This window comes from Chenopodium quinoa, unplaced genomic scaffold, assembly GCF_001683475.1.
Source record: "Chenopodium quinoa cultivar QQ74 unplaced genomic scaffold, ASM168347v1, whole genome shotgun sequence".
In the NCBI taxonomy this organism is placed as follows: Eukaryota; Viridiplantae; Streptophyta; class Magnoliopsida; order Caryophyllales; family Amaranthaceae; genus Chenopodium; species Chenopodium quinoa.
Window position 1 is genome coordinate 685248 of NW_018745080.1, and position 13957 is coordinate 699204.

Here is a 13957-nt window from a genome sequence, read left to right on the forward strand (position 1 = left end):
GTTCAGAGAGTCTAATCGAACCTCGGCTAGAGATGGAAGTTGAGTTGGTGGCACAGAACACATAGCTTTACAGTCATATAGGCTGGCAAATAGAGATTGATAAGAGAGGAATAAGAAAATTGATTGAGGGGTAGGACTACTAGTGCCATTTGTAATAAAGTAGAATATATAATAATAACTATTAATAAGTAATGATCAATTGACAAAAAAGACCTAGTCAATTACATAGTCAAGCAGCTGTCATTTTTCTTTCTGGATGTACAAAATCCCTCCTTCAAACCCTTTCCTCTTTTTCTCTCTTACTTGACAGCAAATTAGAGTTTGCAACTGTCCCTAATTTTCTTTCTTTCTCTCTCCTCTCTTCTTTCCCTCTTAACCTAACCACCCTTCTCCCCTTTCCCTCTTTCTCTCTCTACACCCCATCCTTCTCTTTCTCTCTCTATGATCTTTGAGTCATAGAGTTTGAGCTTAGAAGAAGGGGCCTAGCTTGAAGTCGAAACCTCGATACCGCCTTCGAAAGCTAGCTATAAGATCATGATGATGACGACAATCAAAGGATTCAATTCCTGTCGTTTTCAATTAAGTTTATGAGCAACTTATAAATTCAATTCCATCATATGCAAATTTAAAGGAGGAGGAGTCGTTATATTTATTATTAATTTTTTTTATTTTTTTTGTTATAATATATAGTTTGATCAACCATATATTATAAGCTGTTACTATGGCTCATTACCATGGGCATCATCAATACCGATCACCCTTCGGCGACACCACGTACACAAAAGTCTTCGTCGGAGGCTTAGCATGGGAGACTCCTACCGAAAAAATGCGCGCTTATTTCGAGCAGTTCGGTGAGATCCTTGAAGCCGTCATCATTACTGATAAGAACACTGGCAAGTCCAAAGGCTATGGCTTTGTAAGTTTTTTTGTTTACGGATTTTCATATTTGTTATAATTTCTTTGTTTTTTCTAAAAATAACGTTGATCACAATGTTCAAATTGGTTAGTTTGATGATTAATAATCAACTGATTAATTATTTTTTCATAATAACAACAGAGCTTTAGTCGCAAAATGATTAATTATTTTTCACATTATGAAAAATGTAAAACATACAGGTAACATTCCGAGAGCCAGCAGCTGCTGCAAGGGCGTGTTTAGATGCTAATCCAATGATTGATGGACGACGAGCTAATTGCAACATTGCTTCATTTGGTCGCCCTAGGCCTTCACCACCAAGAGGTTTTAATTTAATTTCTTTCTTAACCACCATCATCAACTTTTCTAATTATGACTTTTGTAAAAAGGATATAAATGTAATTTTGTATATTTTGCGCGTACTCCATGGCTCCTGGAACAATTGAGCCGTTATCTCATGTTTTTGTACAACAAGCATATGCGGTATCTTTTTGTATACATTATGAGCGTCTTAATCAATTGGTTTACGCTTACTAATATCTATATGAAAATCATTCTTAGGAAATTTGAAAGAAACATACAACATACATACATATTTGGTTGCTTAATGTGTGACAATATTGATATGATGAATGTATTGTATGTAGGTAGAAGTAATCAAGGAGGAGTAGCAGTACAAGGACAGGCATCATCGTCGTCGTATAGTGGAATGCCAACGCCACAACAAACATTGCCAACACCATATTTTTATCCTTATGGGTGAGGACACTTTACATTTACTAGTGGTACTTACTTCTCCATCCAATAATCTTCTATTCTTCCCTTCATTTTCGTTCTCCCCACTTATCGATCGAGGGATCGATCCCCCTCCATAGGTTTTGGTTTGTTAATGTGAGATATATGATCTTATTAATTACCTTAGTTAGCTTGCCCCTATATTGTTAATCAGAAAGTTTAAATCAACCAAAAATCATAGGCTTAAAAAATTTACATTAAAAAAAAAATGAGATAAATGTGTACAAGAAGCAAATAGGGGGTTTTGCAATAAAAGAAAATGGTCCATACAACAGTTAACAAATATAGGAAGATAGTAGCAGCATACATAAATGATGCATTTGATGCCAACTTAATTTCTCTTATGTTTGATATATAGATGGCATTGGCATATGATCAATAATGATACATGCCACCCTCTTTATACTACATGCCACCCTCTTCTTCATACATTATTTGATTTGATTTTATTATTGTGTTGCCAGCATGGCATCACGTACCTTAGTTTCTACCTTCATAAGTATAAATATTAGAAGAAACGGCTAATTAATGGAAGATCTGTATATGTTGGTCCTTTTCAATTTCATGAGGCATTTTTATTGGAGTAAATTAAGGGAAAGTCTTCCCTATTTGAGAAGGTCAGCTCAAAATTAGGCCAAATTTTTCTTATAAAAAGTCAACTCAACACTTGCAATGACTTTTTTAGCCAGTAGTATTTCAAAATTATTTTAGAGATTGTTCAACTTTTAAGTATGTCATATAATTAATTAAGTTTTAACATCTCTGACAAGTTGGTTTTTAGATTATTCTATGTTATCATTTCTAGCTCTATGAGTGAGGCTTTCCATTAAGGTAATCCAAAATTTGGTGTAGATCTAATTTGAAATGAGCAAACCTATTTGATAGAGTAATAAGGTCAAAACAAACAGGTGATAGATAGATCTTGATTGAGGTAACACGCTGTTTGTAGGAAGAGCAAACAATAAGAAAATTATTACTATACTCCGTATTATCTAAGGAATGATATATCATTCACACGGAGCATTTTACTAGCCTTTTATTTCCTCTTCACTCTTCGATCCATCATATACTTACAACCACGACCACCTTCATTTATTCACAACCTCTTTATCTAACTCCTATTACCCCATTAATAATCCATCCCCCGGCCATTATCCACACACACCGTTAACCTAGTAGTATACGTACATACATTTGAAGTGACATAAAAAAGAAAAAAAAAAGTTACGTGTGGTTATTGTGCATGATATGATCAAGGATTCACCTTTCAAAAAAACCTATGTAAAAGATGTGAATTGTACTATGATTGATGCATCTGGAAAAGAAGTACAGTGTTTCATTTCTTGAGCCAAAAATGAAGATTTTTACTGGTACTCTACGATTTTATATGTGTAAATATGGTCATGTATATATGAGTATATATTCTCATATATAATGTCCTAAAAAATGTGACCATTTACCACATATTTTTATCTAGTGCGTGCAACCAAGTATGGCCGACCTACACTTGTTGTCTACCCCATCCAAGGGTGTACATTACTTCTGCATTTGAAGAATCGATTATAGTGACTTCTCAATGCATATATTAGTATAGTGGTCCTATTTTTATCTACTACAGGAACTCTCTTATTCTCACCTCATTTTTTGATCTTATTGTATATACTTATTTGATTTGCTTTTAGTACTTCCTATCCACTTCAAAATTTACCATATAGCGACCGATGATATAGTGGTCATATCGCTTATTGTGTGACAACGGGTGACCAGTTATTTGAAGTCGTCAAAATACTGATAGCTGATTATATAATTAGTATTGGTTTAGATGGTTGCATGTTCAAATCGATTTTTTAATTCTGCGAGTTAAAAGTGTCACATATGACATTAGGCGAGTTTGGTTTACATATTGAACTAGCTATAAGAATAATGTTTGACTTATTAGATGACACAGTGTCCTAAGACATATAATCATGTGAAGTTGATACTTATTCTCCAGAATGATATGATGATAACCAATGTATTTCATATAGTAATACTACAATAAATTCCATAATATGTGCACTTGAAATACAGTGTGTCAAAACTTAATAATGGGTTAGTCAAACCTTTTTCTGGTGCTAATTGAGTAAATGCTAGTGGGGACCACTAAAATATATTTGTATTTTATAATTTTAACATATACAAGTAATTACTCAGGAGGGTAAGTTTTCTAGTTTTGGGTAATTTCTTCTGAAGGAGAAGAAATTAATAATTTGGGTAGTTAATGTGTGCATTCACCTACATAATAATGTCAAACTAAATGCTCTTTTTATCATGCAGGTACCCTTATACAGCCTATAGTTACCAAGTAAGCCTTTCTTTAATTTTGTCGTCCTTTATTTACCACTTTATAATTAAGAACAAAGGAAGTAAACTTTTCTTAATTGTCGCATTAGGATCAATGAATAAAACTATATATATACATACACGGGTCAATAAGTTTAGATTAGAAAATTAATGTGTGGAAAGAATGAAGCTCATCTTAATCAATATACATAATCTCATCTTAGAGCATAAGTTTTTATTATGCTTTTATTTGATTGTTGATTTAGTATACCTAAAACTGTTTGTACAACTGTATCTATCAACTTTTACGTTGTAACAGAAATGAGAAAAATGTTTGTTCATCATATCGAATATTAAGCTAGTCTAGTTAATTTAATAAGTTATACAAAAATTACCTATATGTAATTAGAAAAAAATAATTGAAGAGACAAAAACAGTGGTTGTAAAACAATAATATTGATATGAGGTAATTGGAAACATGCAGGGTGTATACAACCCACAACAAATGCAGCAACAATCACAGCAGTACTATGCACAATTCTATGGTGCTGCTGCTGGTGGGTCCCCTTCTAATTCATCCTTAGGCCCTCCCTTTTATTATGGTGGTTATTCTTTGCCTACTACTCCGACTCCTAGAACTGCTGCCTTCTCTTCCTCCACTCCGGTGGCGCATCGTATTGCTGCTCCCTCTTATCTTTACTACCCTACGCCGCAGCTCGAAGGCGCTGCTGCTGCTGCTGCTCCCTTTAGTCCTTATGCTGCTCCTGCTTTTACTTCTGCTCCTTCTACGACTCTTCCTCCTTCAGGCTCACAACTTCCTTCGTCGAATAACACTACAACCCTACAAGTCCCTGCGTCCTCTACAGGTATTTTTCTATTTCCGATACTTCTTTTTATATGAAGTATGAGTATATATAATTTGAAATGATTCAACTACTATAAAGAGAACATACTAACTAGAGAATATCTGTTTGAAATGATGTGACAAAAGTTTACAACTAGAACGTACGTACATTAAGTTTCTACTTCACTCTTTACACATTATGTGTATGCTATATTATACGTGACATAACTATTAAATAATGAATGCTTTTGTAAGTGATTCTATCTGGAAAGTGATCGAGATTGAGTTTGAGAGATAATTATTGTCAAGTGGCCATAGTAACCACTAACCAGGCCAATAACCATCATCTCATATGTTATACCTTTGCATGTGGACCTTTTTATAATGTGCAAAGTCTTATTAATCTTTGACTGTAATCATTCTTGTGCATGTTACACTATATAAGGATTAAGGAAGCCAGTAAAAACATAAAAACTTATATTAGCGGACATAGATAACTACAGTGTCAAATTAAAGTTGTGCCAAAATCAATTTTTAGAGTGGTTGATTAATTTCCGTGATTTGCTCTAGAAAAGAAATATCGATGGATCGATACGATGTACGTTCGTATCTAGAATATCTTCTACTACAGTATATTGTAGAGAAGGAGGTGTATGTTGTTGAACAAAGAACAAAAGTTTCTCTATCTTCCATTAGTCCTTCCCATCTCCAACAAGGTATGACTAACTTTAGAGGGGGGAGCCTAAGAACCCAATTGATAGTGACAGAAAGAGATCCCACTTTTGGGATATTGGACGCCATGAATTGATACCAAAAATAGCTGTTTTTCCCTTTTTTTTAAAAACACCCAATAATCTTTTATTTTTATTATTGCTTCCTTGGTTTTTTTAGATGATTCAATTTTAATTTTACACCAATTATATGGACATTGTTTACCTTTGGTAGAATTTTCGGACTGAAAACAGATATGTAAAATCTAATTAGATTTATTTCAATTTATATGCATTAATAAACATGAAAAATTAAATGTTTTGTTTAAAAAATGGAAAAATTATTTTTTGACAACAAATGAGATAGAAAATAATACTGTACATGTGTGGTTCCAATTTCACTAGTAACAATGACAACTTTTTAAGGCCTTATTTTTCTCTCTTTTGTAATGCTTGTCTGCAAAAATTGCAGTATATGTACGTTAGTGTACATAAATAGGCCCAGTGGGCCAAATGGCCAACTTCGTCGAAGATAGATAGATTGATGCTGCTTTACTGGTTTGCATATTTCTCTGCAAACCGTGGGTGAAAAAACTAGATTCACCTAGGGTAATGTCTATTTCTTCTGTCAGATTTCCAGGTTACTCTTTTAAAGTCTTTCAGATTTTGCTTTTACTTCTTCTTTGCCCACCCTTGGCCCACTTTGTTTCAGGTTTTCTCATAAAATAGACGGAATTTGATCTCATAACTTGTGTATCACCTTCAAATCATTAAGGCTATAACTAGTCGAAGACAATTATACTAAGTCATGTAGTAATTAGATAATAATTTTAAAGTGAGAATATAATTAAGGATTCTAGAATTTAGATATTCGAAATTTTGCTTTAAAGTTTGCAAAGTTACAATAATTTCACGGAAAGATTTACTCGAGGTAATAGTTGTATGATTGAATAATAAGTAGTCCATTAGTCTAATATAAAAAATTATATCTTTTACAATAGAGAGTAACATCAAATAAAATATTGGAGGAGCCATTTGTAACAAAACTTGACAAGGATCTTAAGATGATTTATGATGATTGAAAAGTGGGTTTTTTCAATGTCCAAAAAAGAAACATGTGGGCTATTATCTTCAAAGTGGAGGTAGCACCATTTGGGGTCCAAATGATGGCTAGTAAATATTGAAATAAGGGTAACTTGTGTCTTTGTAACATTACATTCCAATTCAAGCTAAGCATTGATATGGTAGCTAACTTGAAAGCTCCTTCCATTCCCTAATTAAATGTCCCGAGTTCGAAATATCTCCCCTTAACTTGTAATATTGAGAAAGCGCCTCTTATATAAGTATCTCTAAATATACATATTATATGTTAATTTGTCAGATTATGTTATATATAGAGTAATTACTATATATTTTGTCTTATCAGTTAAGCTAAGAATCGATTATATTTTGTATCATGTAAATTTTGATTATTGATATAAACATACGAAGTATAACTTTGTCATAATTATTGTGATTGTATTGTTATTATAATTGTAAATTTGCATGCTTTTTAGATGTTTGTGTCTAAGTTTGCCTATTAAATGCAACTCTTTTATAATCAACAGAGGAAACACAGGCTCAACAAAGCAGCTCTGTAGAGACGGATACTGCAGTGATCCATTCTGAGGGTCCAAGCAATTGAGAAGGATCCATGTTCACAATTGTATAATCTTTTAACAAAAAAAAATTCATGCTCCTGAAAATTTTCTCATTTTTATTTTTTTATCCTCCATAACAAACAAATTTATAAGTATAATTTTTCCGGGTCCTAAGCTGCTACATTCGGGTCAACAAATGAATTATCAACAAAGAAAGAGAGACGTATCTCATGGCAATGGCGCAAGTTATGGACTGACCAATAAAATTATAATTATTACTACTACTATTATTACTATATTTATTACTTCATGCAAATTAAACTCACTTATTCTTTTTTTTTTTCCCCTTGAAAATAATTCTTTGTGAATTATTCTTTTCTTTTTTACCTCTTTTTCTCATATCTTGTCAATTTACTATGTTGTTGACTACTAAGCGCAAAAGCTTAACAATTTACTAATGTATGAGAAAAAGGACCCTTTTGAATAATCAATTTATGTTAATACATCAATTTCAATTTATTCAATTCTTGGATAATATACGCTCAACTAATTTTTTAAATGTCAAGTATGTAATTGGCTCTTGAGACTTCTTATATTCTATGTTTGTGGAATTAAATTATATTCTAGAGCATATGTGTGATTCTCTTGAGTCTTGATGATAAAAGTGAGAGCATATGTGCTTGTGATCTTCTTGAGTCTTGATGATTTAGAAAATTGAGAGCATATGTGTGATCTTTTCGTCCCAAATAATAGGTCATTTTAGATAATTGAATTGAAATATATAGTTAATTGTAATTTTCTAATTGTGTAATAAAATTTTTAATGTTTACCTTTCATTACGATAGATGTATGGTAGAATATATTTTTTTTTCCTTTTATAGTTTTTGTGAAATTAGAGATTTATTATTACAAATAATATGAACAAGATAAAAGTATAGTTTATTTAATTAGATTAATTATGAAAGTGATAGCTTAGATTATATTGAAATAATATAACTTGATATAAGATATTTTAAAGACATGATGAATTGGATTCTTTTATTTGGTCCATGAAATTAGAACCTTGTCCCTTACTCTACTTAGTAACAGACGAGTTACATTATCTTCAAACTTATTGGCCAGAGTAAAGTTGTCTGTTTAGAGAAGTCTTGGATAATTATATTTTATAGCTCGACTTTTTTTTTTATTATAGGAAGAACAAGAACTACTATTCCCATGTGAAATTATTGCCTATATACCTCTTCATGCAACGAAAAACTTATCCGTTATGCATGTGATCATGTATTCATATGTTGAATTGCTACAATCATAAACGTGTTGAATTTCTTTTAGGAAGAATACAAACTCTATGGTTAGCCGTGCTATTAGTTGATGGTGTGATCACTTTACATATAAACAATTAATTGAGTAATGAGAGTTATAATGATGATCAAATGAAATTATCTAGACGGGTGAGGGGTTACAAACTTACAATAATAAAAAATATATTATTACTCTTATAAACAAGTGAAGCTATTACTTCTTTGCTTAATTGAAATCAAGTTACCCGACCTCATAAATAATTGAGGTTAGTCATATTATCAAGGTCGTCTTAAATATTTTCGGGGCCCTGTTCTAATCTTAAAAATAAGACCCTTAAAAATAAGGCCCTTACAAAAAAAAAAAATGCAATTATAATAAATGAAAAATAAACTCAATTTTTTTTAGCTTTTTATTTTTTAATCAATTTTATTTTCTTTTAAGGGGATAATTCATATATTCCTAACTCTCATAGGTGTAGTAAAAAAAAAAGTCTGTCAAGGAACATATTAATCTTGCAATCCAATTATTCAATTACAAATTGTTGAAAACGAAAACATTTTACATTTGTGCTTGAGAATTAAGAATTTTAAAAAAAAAATCTTCATAACAATTAAACATTTAACCCAACTTTAAAAAAAAAAAAAAAAAAAATCTAAAATCCTAGTTTAAATTGAAAAGTAACTACTAAAACTCTATAAAATTGAAAAATCAGATATAAAATTAGTAAATTACACATAGAATTACTAGATTTAGCATACCTCGTGAGGAATCCACAAGCAATGGAAGAGGTTAATTAATCTTAATCTTTTACCTTTCTAGATCAAATTGTTGACTGATAATATTGGTTTAGCAGAAATATAGTGATTTGATGGGAAAACCATAAGTGCTAATAATTTTACTAGTGATTAATTTGGGGAGAAAATTAATTACCGTATTTTTCAGCTTAGAAATAATTTAACAATTGAGAAATTCATCCTTCGTTTGGTTTGACTTATTAAATGGCAGAGAAGGGTAAGAGTCTTAAAAGGTATTATTATATGTTTAATTATTTTTTTCATACTATAATAATTTATTTTGGAATATTTATGTTAAGATATTATTTAATGAATATACCTTTAGTATCTATGGCGCAATTTCTTTTGTACTCCTGGAGTACCGTCCATGCACATGGTACTCCAGGTTTATAAAATTCAGGTTATTTTTATGTGAACTTCTTAGTCAAATTTGCATATGGTACTCCAGGTTTATAAAACTCAGGTTATTTTGATGTGAATTTCTTAGCCAAATTTTTATATGTGGTTGGCCACACCGCGTGGTTAGCCACAATTTTTATTTTTTTTGGCTTTCCCACTTCTCACTACTCATTGTATTCCTTTTCTCATGCTTTTCTCTTTCCTACCTTCCATGAAGATGATTTCTGTCTCCTACCTTCCATGAGGATGATTTCTCTCACATTCCTTCCATGAGAATGATTGGTACAACATACAAACAAATTCATGTAAGAAATTTACACAAAGAGCAAGTAATTTGAAAACCCCCAAATCGATTTTTGGGGTTTTTATGTGCAATTTTCGGCAAAATTCTCAAACAATTCCGCAACAAAAGCATAAAAACGGGGTTATTACCAAAATTACAAAGAGACATTATTACCTATTCAATATAAATTTTCAGCAATATATACACTCCATAAATCACTCATAAATCCTTTAAAACAAGCTAAAGTTTAATTAACAACCCTTACTTTTATTCCCAATTAATGGGTAATTAAAATCCTTTCAAGAAACATAATTATAGCTTATATATAAAAATTCCAGCTTTATTAAATCATCTAAAATTGTTGTAATTGTGTTTTAAAACACTTATTTCAATAATTTAAATCACCCATAAACAATTTCCATCAATATACATAAACTTAGAAACCTAAGGTTTATATTTGGGGTTTTTTTAATTCAAAACCAAATCCGAAAATTTATATACATCATACTTAAAATCAAACATCATAAAAATCATCATAAAACTAAAAATCAATAATTAAATCAAGGCTAGATTAGGATTAAAAACAAAAGAGATTTTTTTTTTGTTCGAACGAACACCAACAGCCACGACTCCACAGCAGGGCTGCTGACGCGCGTTCGTTGGTGGTGTCGCTACTGTCGCCGGCGTTCGCTGGTGGCTGCGGCGGTGGCCGGCGACTTATGGTGGTGATCGACGTGTGGTGTGAAGATAATAAGGGGAAGGGGGAAAATAAGAGAAAATAAGAAGAGAGAGAGAGAGAGAGAGAGAGTTACCTTTGGGTATTCCCACCTTGGGCAAGGTTTAATTTGCCCATGTGATGTGTATTTATACCCTTTCTCTAAACCCTCCTACTTAAATTCCCCTTTCTACCCTTAATGATCCCTTCTCCTATTCAAACTAGTATTTTGACTTTCCTTAAATACCATTGGTTTTAAAATTTCCTTTTATAAAATAATATGCCCCAAAGTTTCCAAATCATGAAATAAAATATTTTCAAGATTGTAAAATAATTAAAAATAAACTTTTAATTAAAATAATTCTTTTTAAATTAATGAAACACCATAAATAATTCATTTCGAATTATTCAAATACTTTAAGAAATACTTATTTAAGTTAAAAATACGTATAAAAATACGGGGTATTACAGGCTACCCCCCTTAAAAAAAAAATTTCATCCCGAAACTTGGGTAACAATATTCAAAAATTTTCCTAACTTTGTATTATATTGTTGTGCTCTTTTGTCATACTTTTTCCTTTAATGTCTATTTGAAATCAAAATTACTCGAAATAACAGTTAAAAATGTGCAACAAGCACAAAAATATCTGAAAATACAGGGAAAAAGCGCGAAATTCTACCGCATTCTACCCCCCTTACAGAAAACGAATTACGTCCCCGTAACTCACCATACCTTAAACAACTCGGGATATTTCTTTTTCATCTCATCCTCAGCTCCCAAGTTGCTTCTTCATACTCTTGGTTATACCATAGCACTTTAACAATCTTAACTTCCTTATTGCGTGTACTACGCACTTTACTGTCAAGGATCTTGACTGGTTTTTCCTCATAAGTTAAGCTTTGATCTAACTCAATGGTTTCGGGTTGTAGCACATGTGACTTATCAGGGATATACCTTCTTAACTAAGATACATGAAATACATCATGCACTTTACTTAGCTCCATAGGTAAGGCCAACCTATAAGCTACTTTGCCTATCCTTTGCAATACTTCATATGGACCAATATACTTTGGGCTAAGCTTTCCTTTCTTTCCAAATCTCATTACAACTTTCATTGGTGACACCTTTAACAATACTTTGTCACCGACCTCAAATTCCTCCCCTCTACGCTTCAAGTCCACGTAGCTCTTTTGGCGATCTTGCACCGCTTGAATCCCCTTTACTTGATTAATTGTATCCTCGATCATTTGAGGCCCTAAAATCATTGTTTCACTTATGTCATTCCAACAGATCGGACTACGACACTTCCTTCCATATAATGCCTCAAATGGAGCCATGCTGATGCTTGCATGGTAGCTATTATTATAGGAAAATTCAATTAAGTCCAAGCTATCTTCCCATCCCCCTTGGAAATCTATAACACAAGCCCTTAACATGTCTTCCAGGGTTTGAATAGTTATATTAGTTTGCCCATTTGTGGCAGGGTGAAATGTTGTACTCATCTTAAGTGTTGTACCAAAGTTTTCCTGCACACTCTTCTAGAACCTTGAAAGAAACCTAGAATCTCTGTCAGACACAATATCTTTTGTAACTCAATGTAATCTCACCACATTTTTTATGTAAGCCTTTGCAAGTTGCTCCATCTTCCAAGTATCCTTCATTGGTATGAACACTGCAGATTTTGTAAGTCTATCCACCACTACCCAAATGGTGTCATTTCCACTCTTTGACTTTGGGAGGCAAGTCACAAAGTCCATTGACATACAATCCCATTTCCATCCAAGAATTTCTAACGATTGCATAGTTCCTTACGGTCTTTTGTGTTCTATCTTCACTTTCTGACAAGTTAGACACTTTGCCACAAATTCCGCAACCTCATTCTTCATTTTGGGCCACCAATACATCTTTTTCAAGTCTTTATACAGCTTGTCCCCTCTTGGGTGTATTGAGTATGGTGATTGTGACCCTCTTCCATCAACTTTCTTTTTACCTCCTCACATTTTTGTGGTACACACCAACAACCCTTGTACCTTAAACTCCCATTTTCATGAATTTTGAAACCCGTAGCTTTTCCTTGCTTTATTTTCTCATGAATTCTATCTAACTTTACATCTCCTGCTTGATTTTCCCTCATCTCATCAAATATTGTTTGTTGAATTCTTAGGTTTGCAAGTATGCCTGCTGGCACTCCCCATTCTACCACTTATAGATTCATTTTCCTCATTTCTCTACATAACTCATCAGCCACTATCAAAGCATTTAGTCCATGACTGGTTTTACGACTTAGAGCATCTGCGACTACATTTGCTTTCCCCTCATGATATTGTATGTCTAAGTCATAATCTGTCGTATATTCTAACCATCTCTTTTGGCGTGAGTTTAAATCCCTTTGAGTGAAAATGTATTTCAAACTCTTATGGTCTATATAAATCCTACATTTCACTCCATAAAGTAGTGCCTCCAAATCTTTAGCGCAAAAATGATTGCAGCTAGTTCTAAGTCATGAGTAGGGTAATGTACTTCACGAGTCTTTAACTGTCTTGATGCATACACAATCACCTTTCCATTTTGCATAAGTACACATCCTAGACCATTCTTGGATGCGTCACCATATACATCATAAATTCCACTATCGTCTGGCAGTGTAAGCACTGGCGCTGTGATTAGCTTTTGTTTCAAGAGTTTAAATTCTTCCTCACACTTGTCATCCCACTCAAACTTTTTGTCCTTCTTCATTAGAGAGGTCATAGGTTTAGCAATCTTCGAGAAATCTTTCATAAAACGCCTATAATACCCTGCTAAACCTAAGAAACTCCTAACATCAGACACTGTTTTTGGCGTAGGCCAACCTTTCACTGCCTTGATCTTTGCTGGATCTACTTCTACCCCATCTTTGGACACAAAATGACCTATAAATGCTACTTTATCCAACCAAAACTCACACTTAGAGAATTTTGCGTAAAGCTTGTTTTTCTTAGTGTTTGCAGAATTGCCCACAGATGTTCTACATGTTCTTCTTTACTCTTCGAATACACCAGTATATCATCTATGAACACTACCACAAACTTGTCCATAAATGGATGAAACACCCTATTCATCAAGTCCATAAATATTGCAAGAGCATTTGTCAATCCAAAAGACATTACCGTGAACTCATAATGTCCATATATTGTTCTAAATGCAGTCTTGGGAATATCTTCATCTGCAATCCTAAGTTGATGGTAACCAGACCTTAA

General features: G+C 32.7%; 1 protein-coding gene across 1 annotated transcript; it reads left to right on the forward strand.

Annotated features, from left to right (window-relative positions):
* The first annotated feature begins 207 nt into the window (after window positions 1-207).
* LOC110709652 (RNA-binding protein 38-like) lies at window positions 208-7523 on the forward strand. The gene is made up of 6 exons (XM_021887868.1): window positions 208-916; window positions 1117-1240; window positions 1564-1675; window positions 4028-4055; window positions 4518-4899; window positions 7195-7523. Exons 1-6 carry the CDS (start codon window positions 722-724, stop codon window positions 7269-7271), a joined length of 918 nt encoding a protein of 305 aa, XP_021743560.1. The 5' UTR covers window positions 208-721; the 3' UTR covers window positions 7272-7523.
* The last annotated feature ends 6434 nt before the right edge of the window (window positions 7524-13957 follow it).

Bases quoted from the DNA above. Each gene is read 5' to 3' on its own strand.
- LOC110709652 (XM_021887868.1), top strand. From the start codon at position 722: ATGGCTCATTACCATGGGCATCATCAATACCGATCACCCTTCGGCGAC. The intron at 4,056-4,517 runs GTAAGCCTTTCT...GGAAACATGCAG, and splicing joins ATACAGCCTATAGTTACCAA to GGTGTATACAACCCACAACA. The intron at 4,900-7,194 runs GTATTTTTCTAT...TATAATCAACAG, and splicing joins AGTCCCTGCGTCCTCTACAG to AGGAAACACAGGCTCAACAA.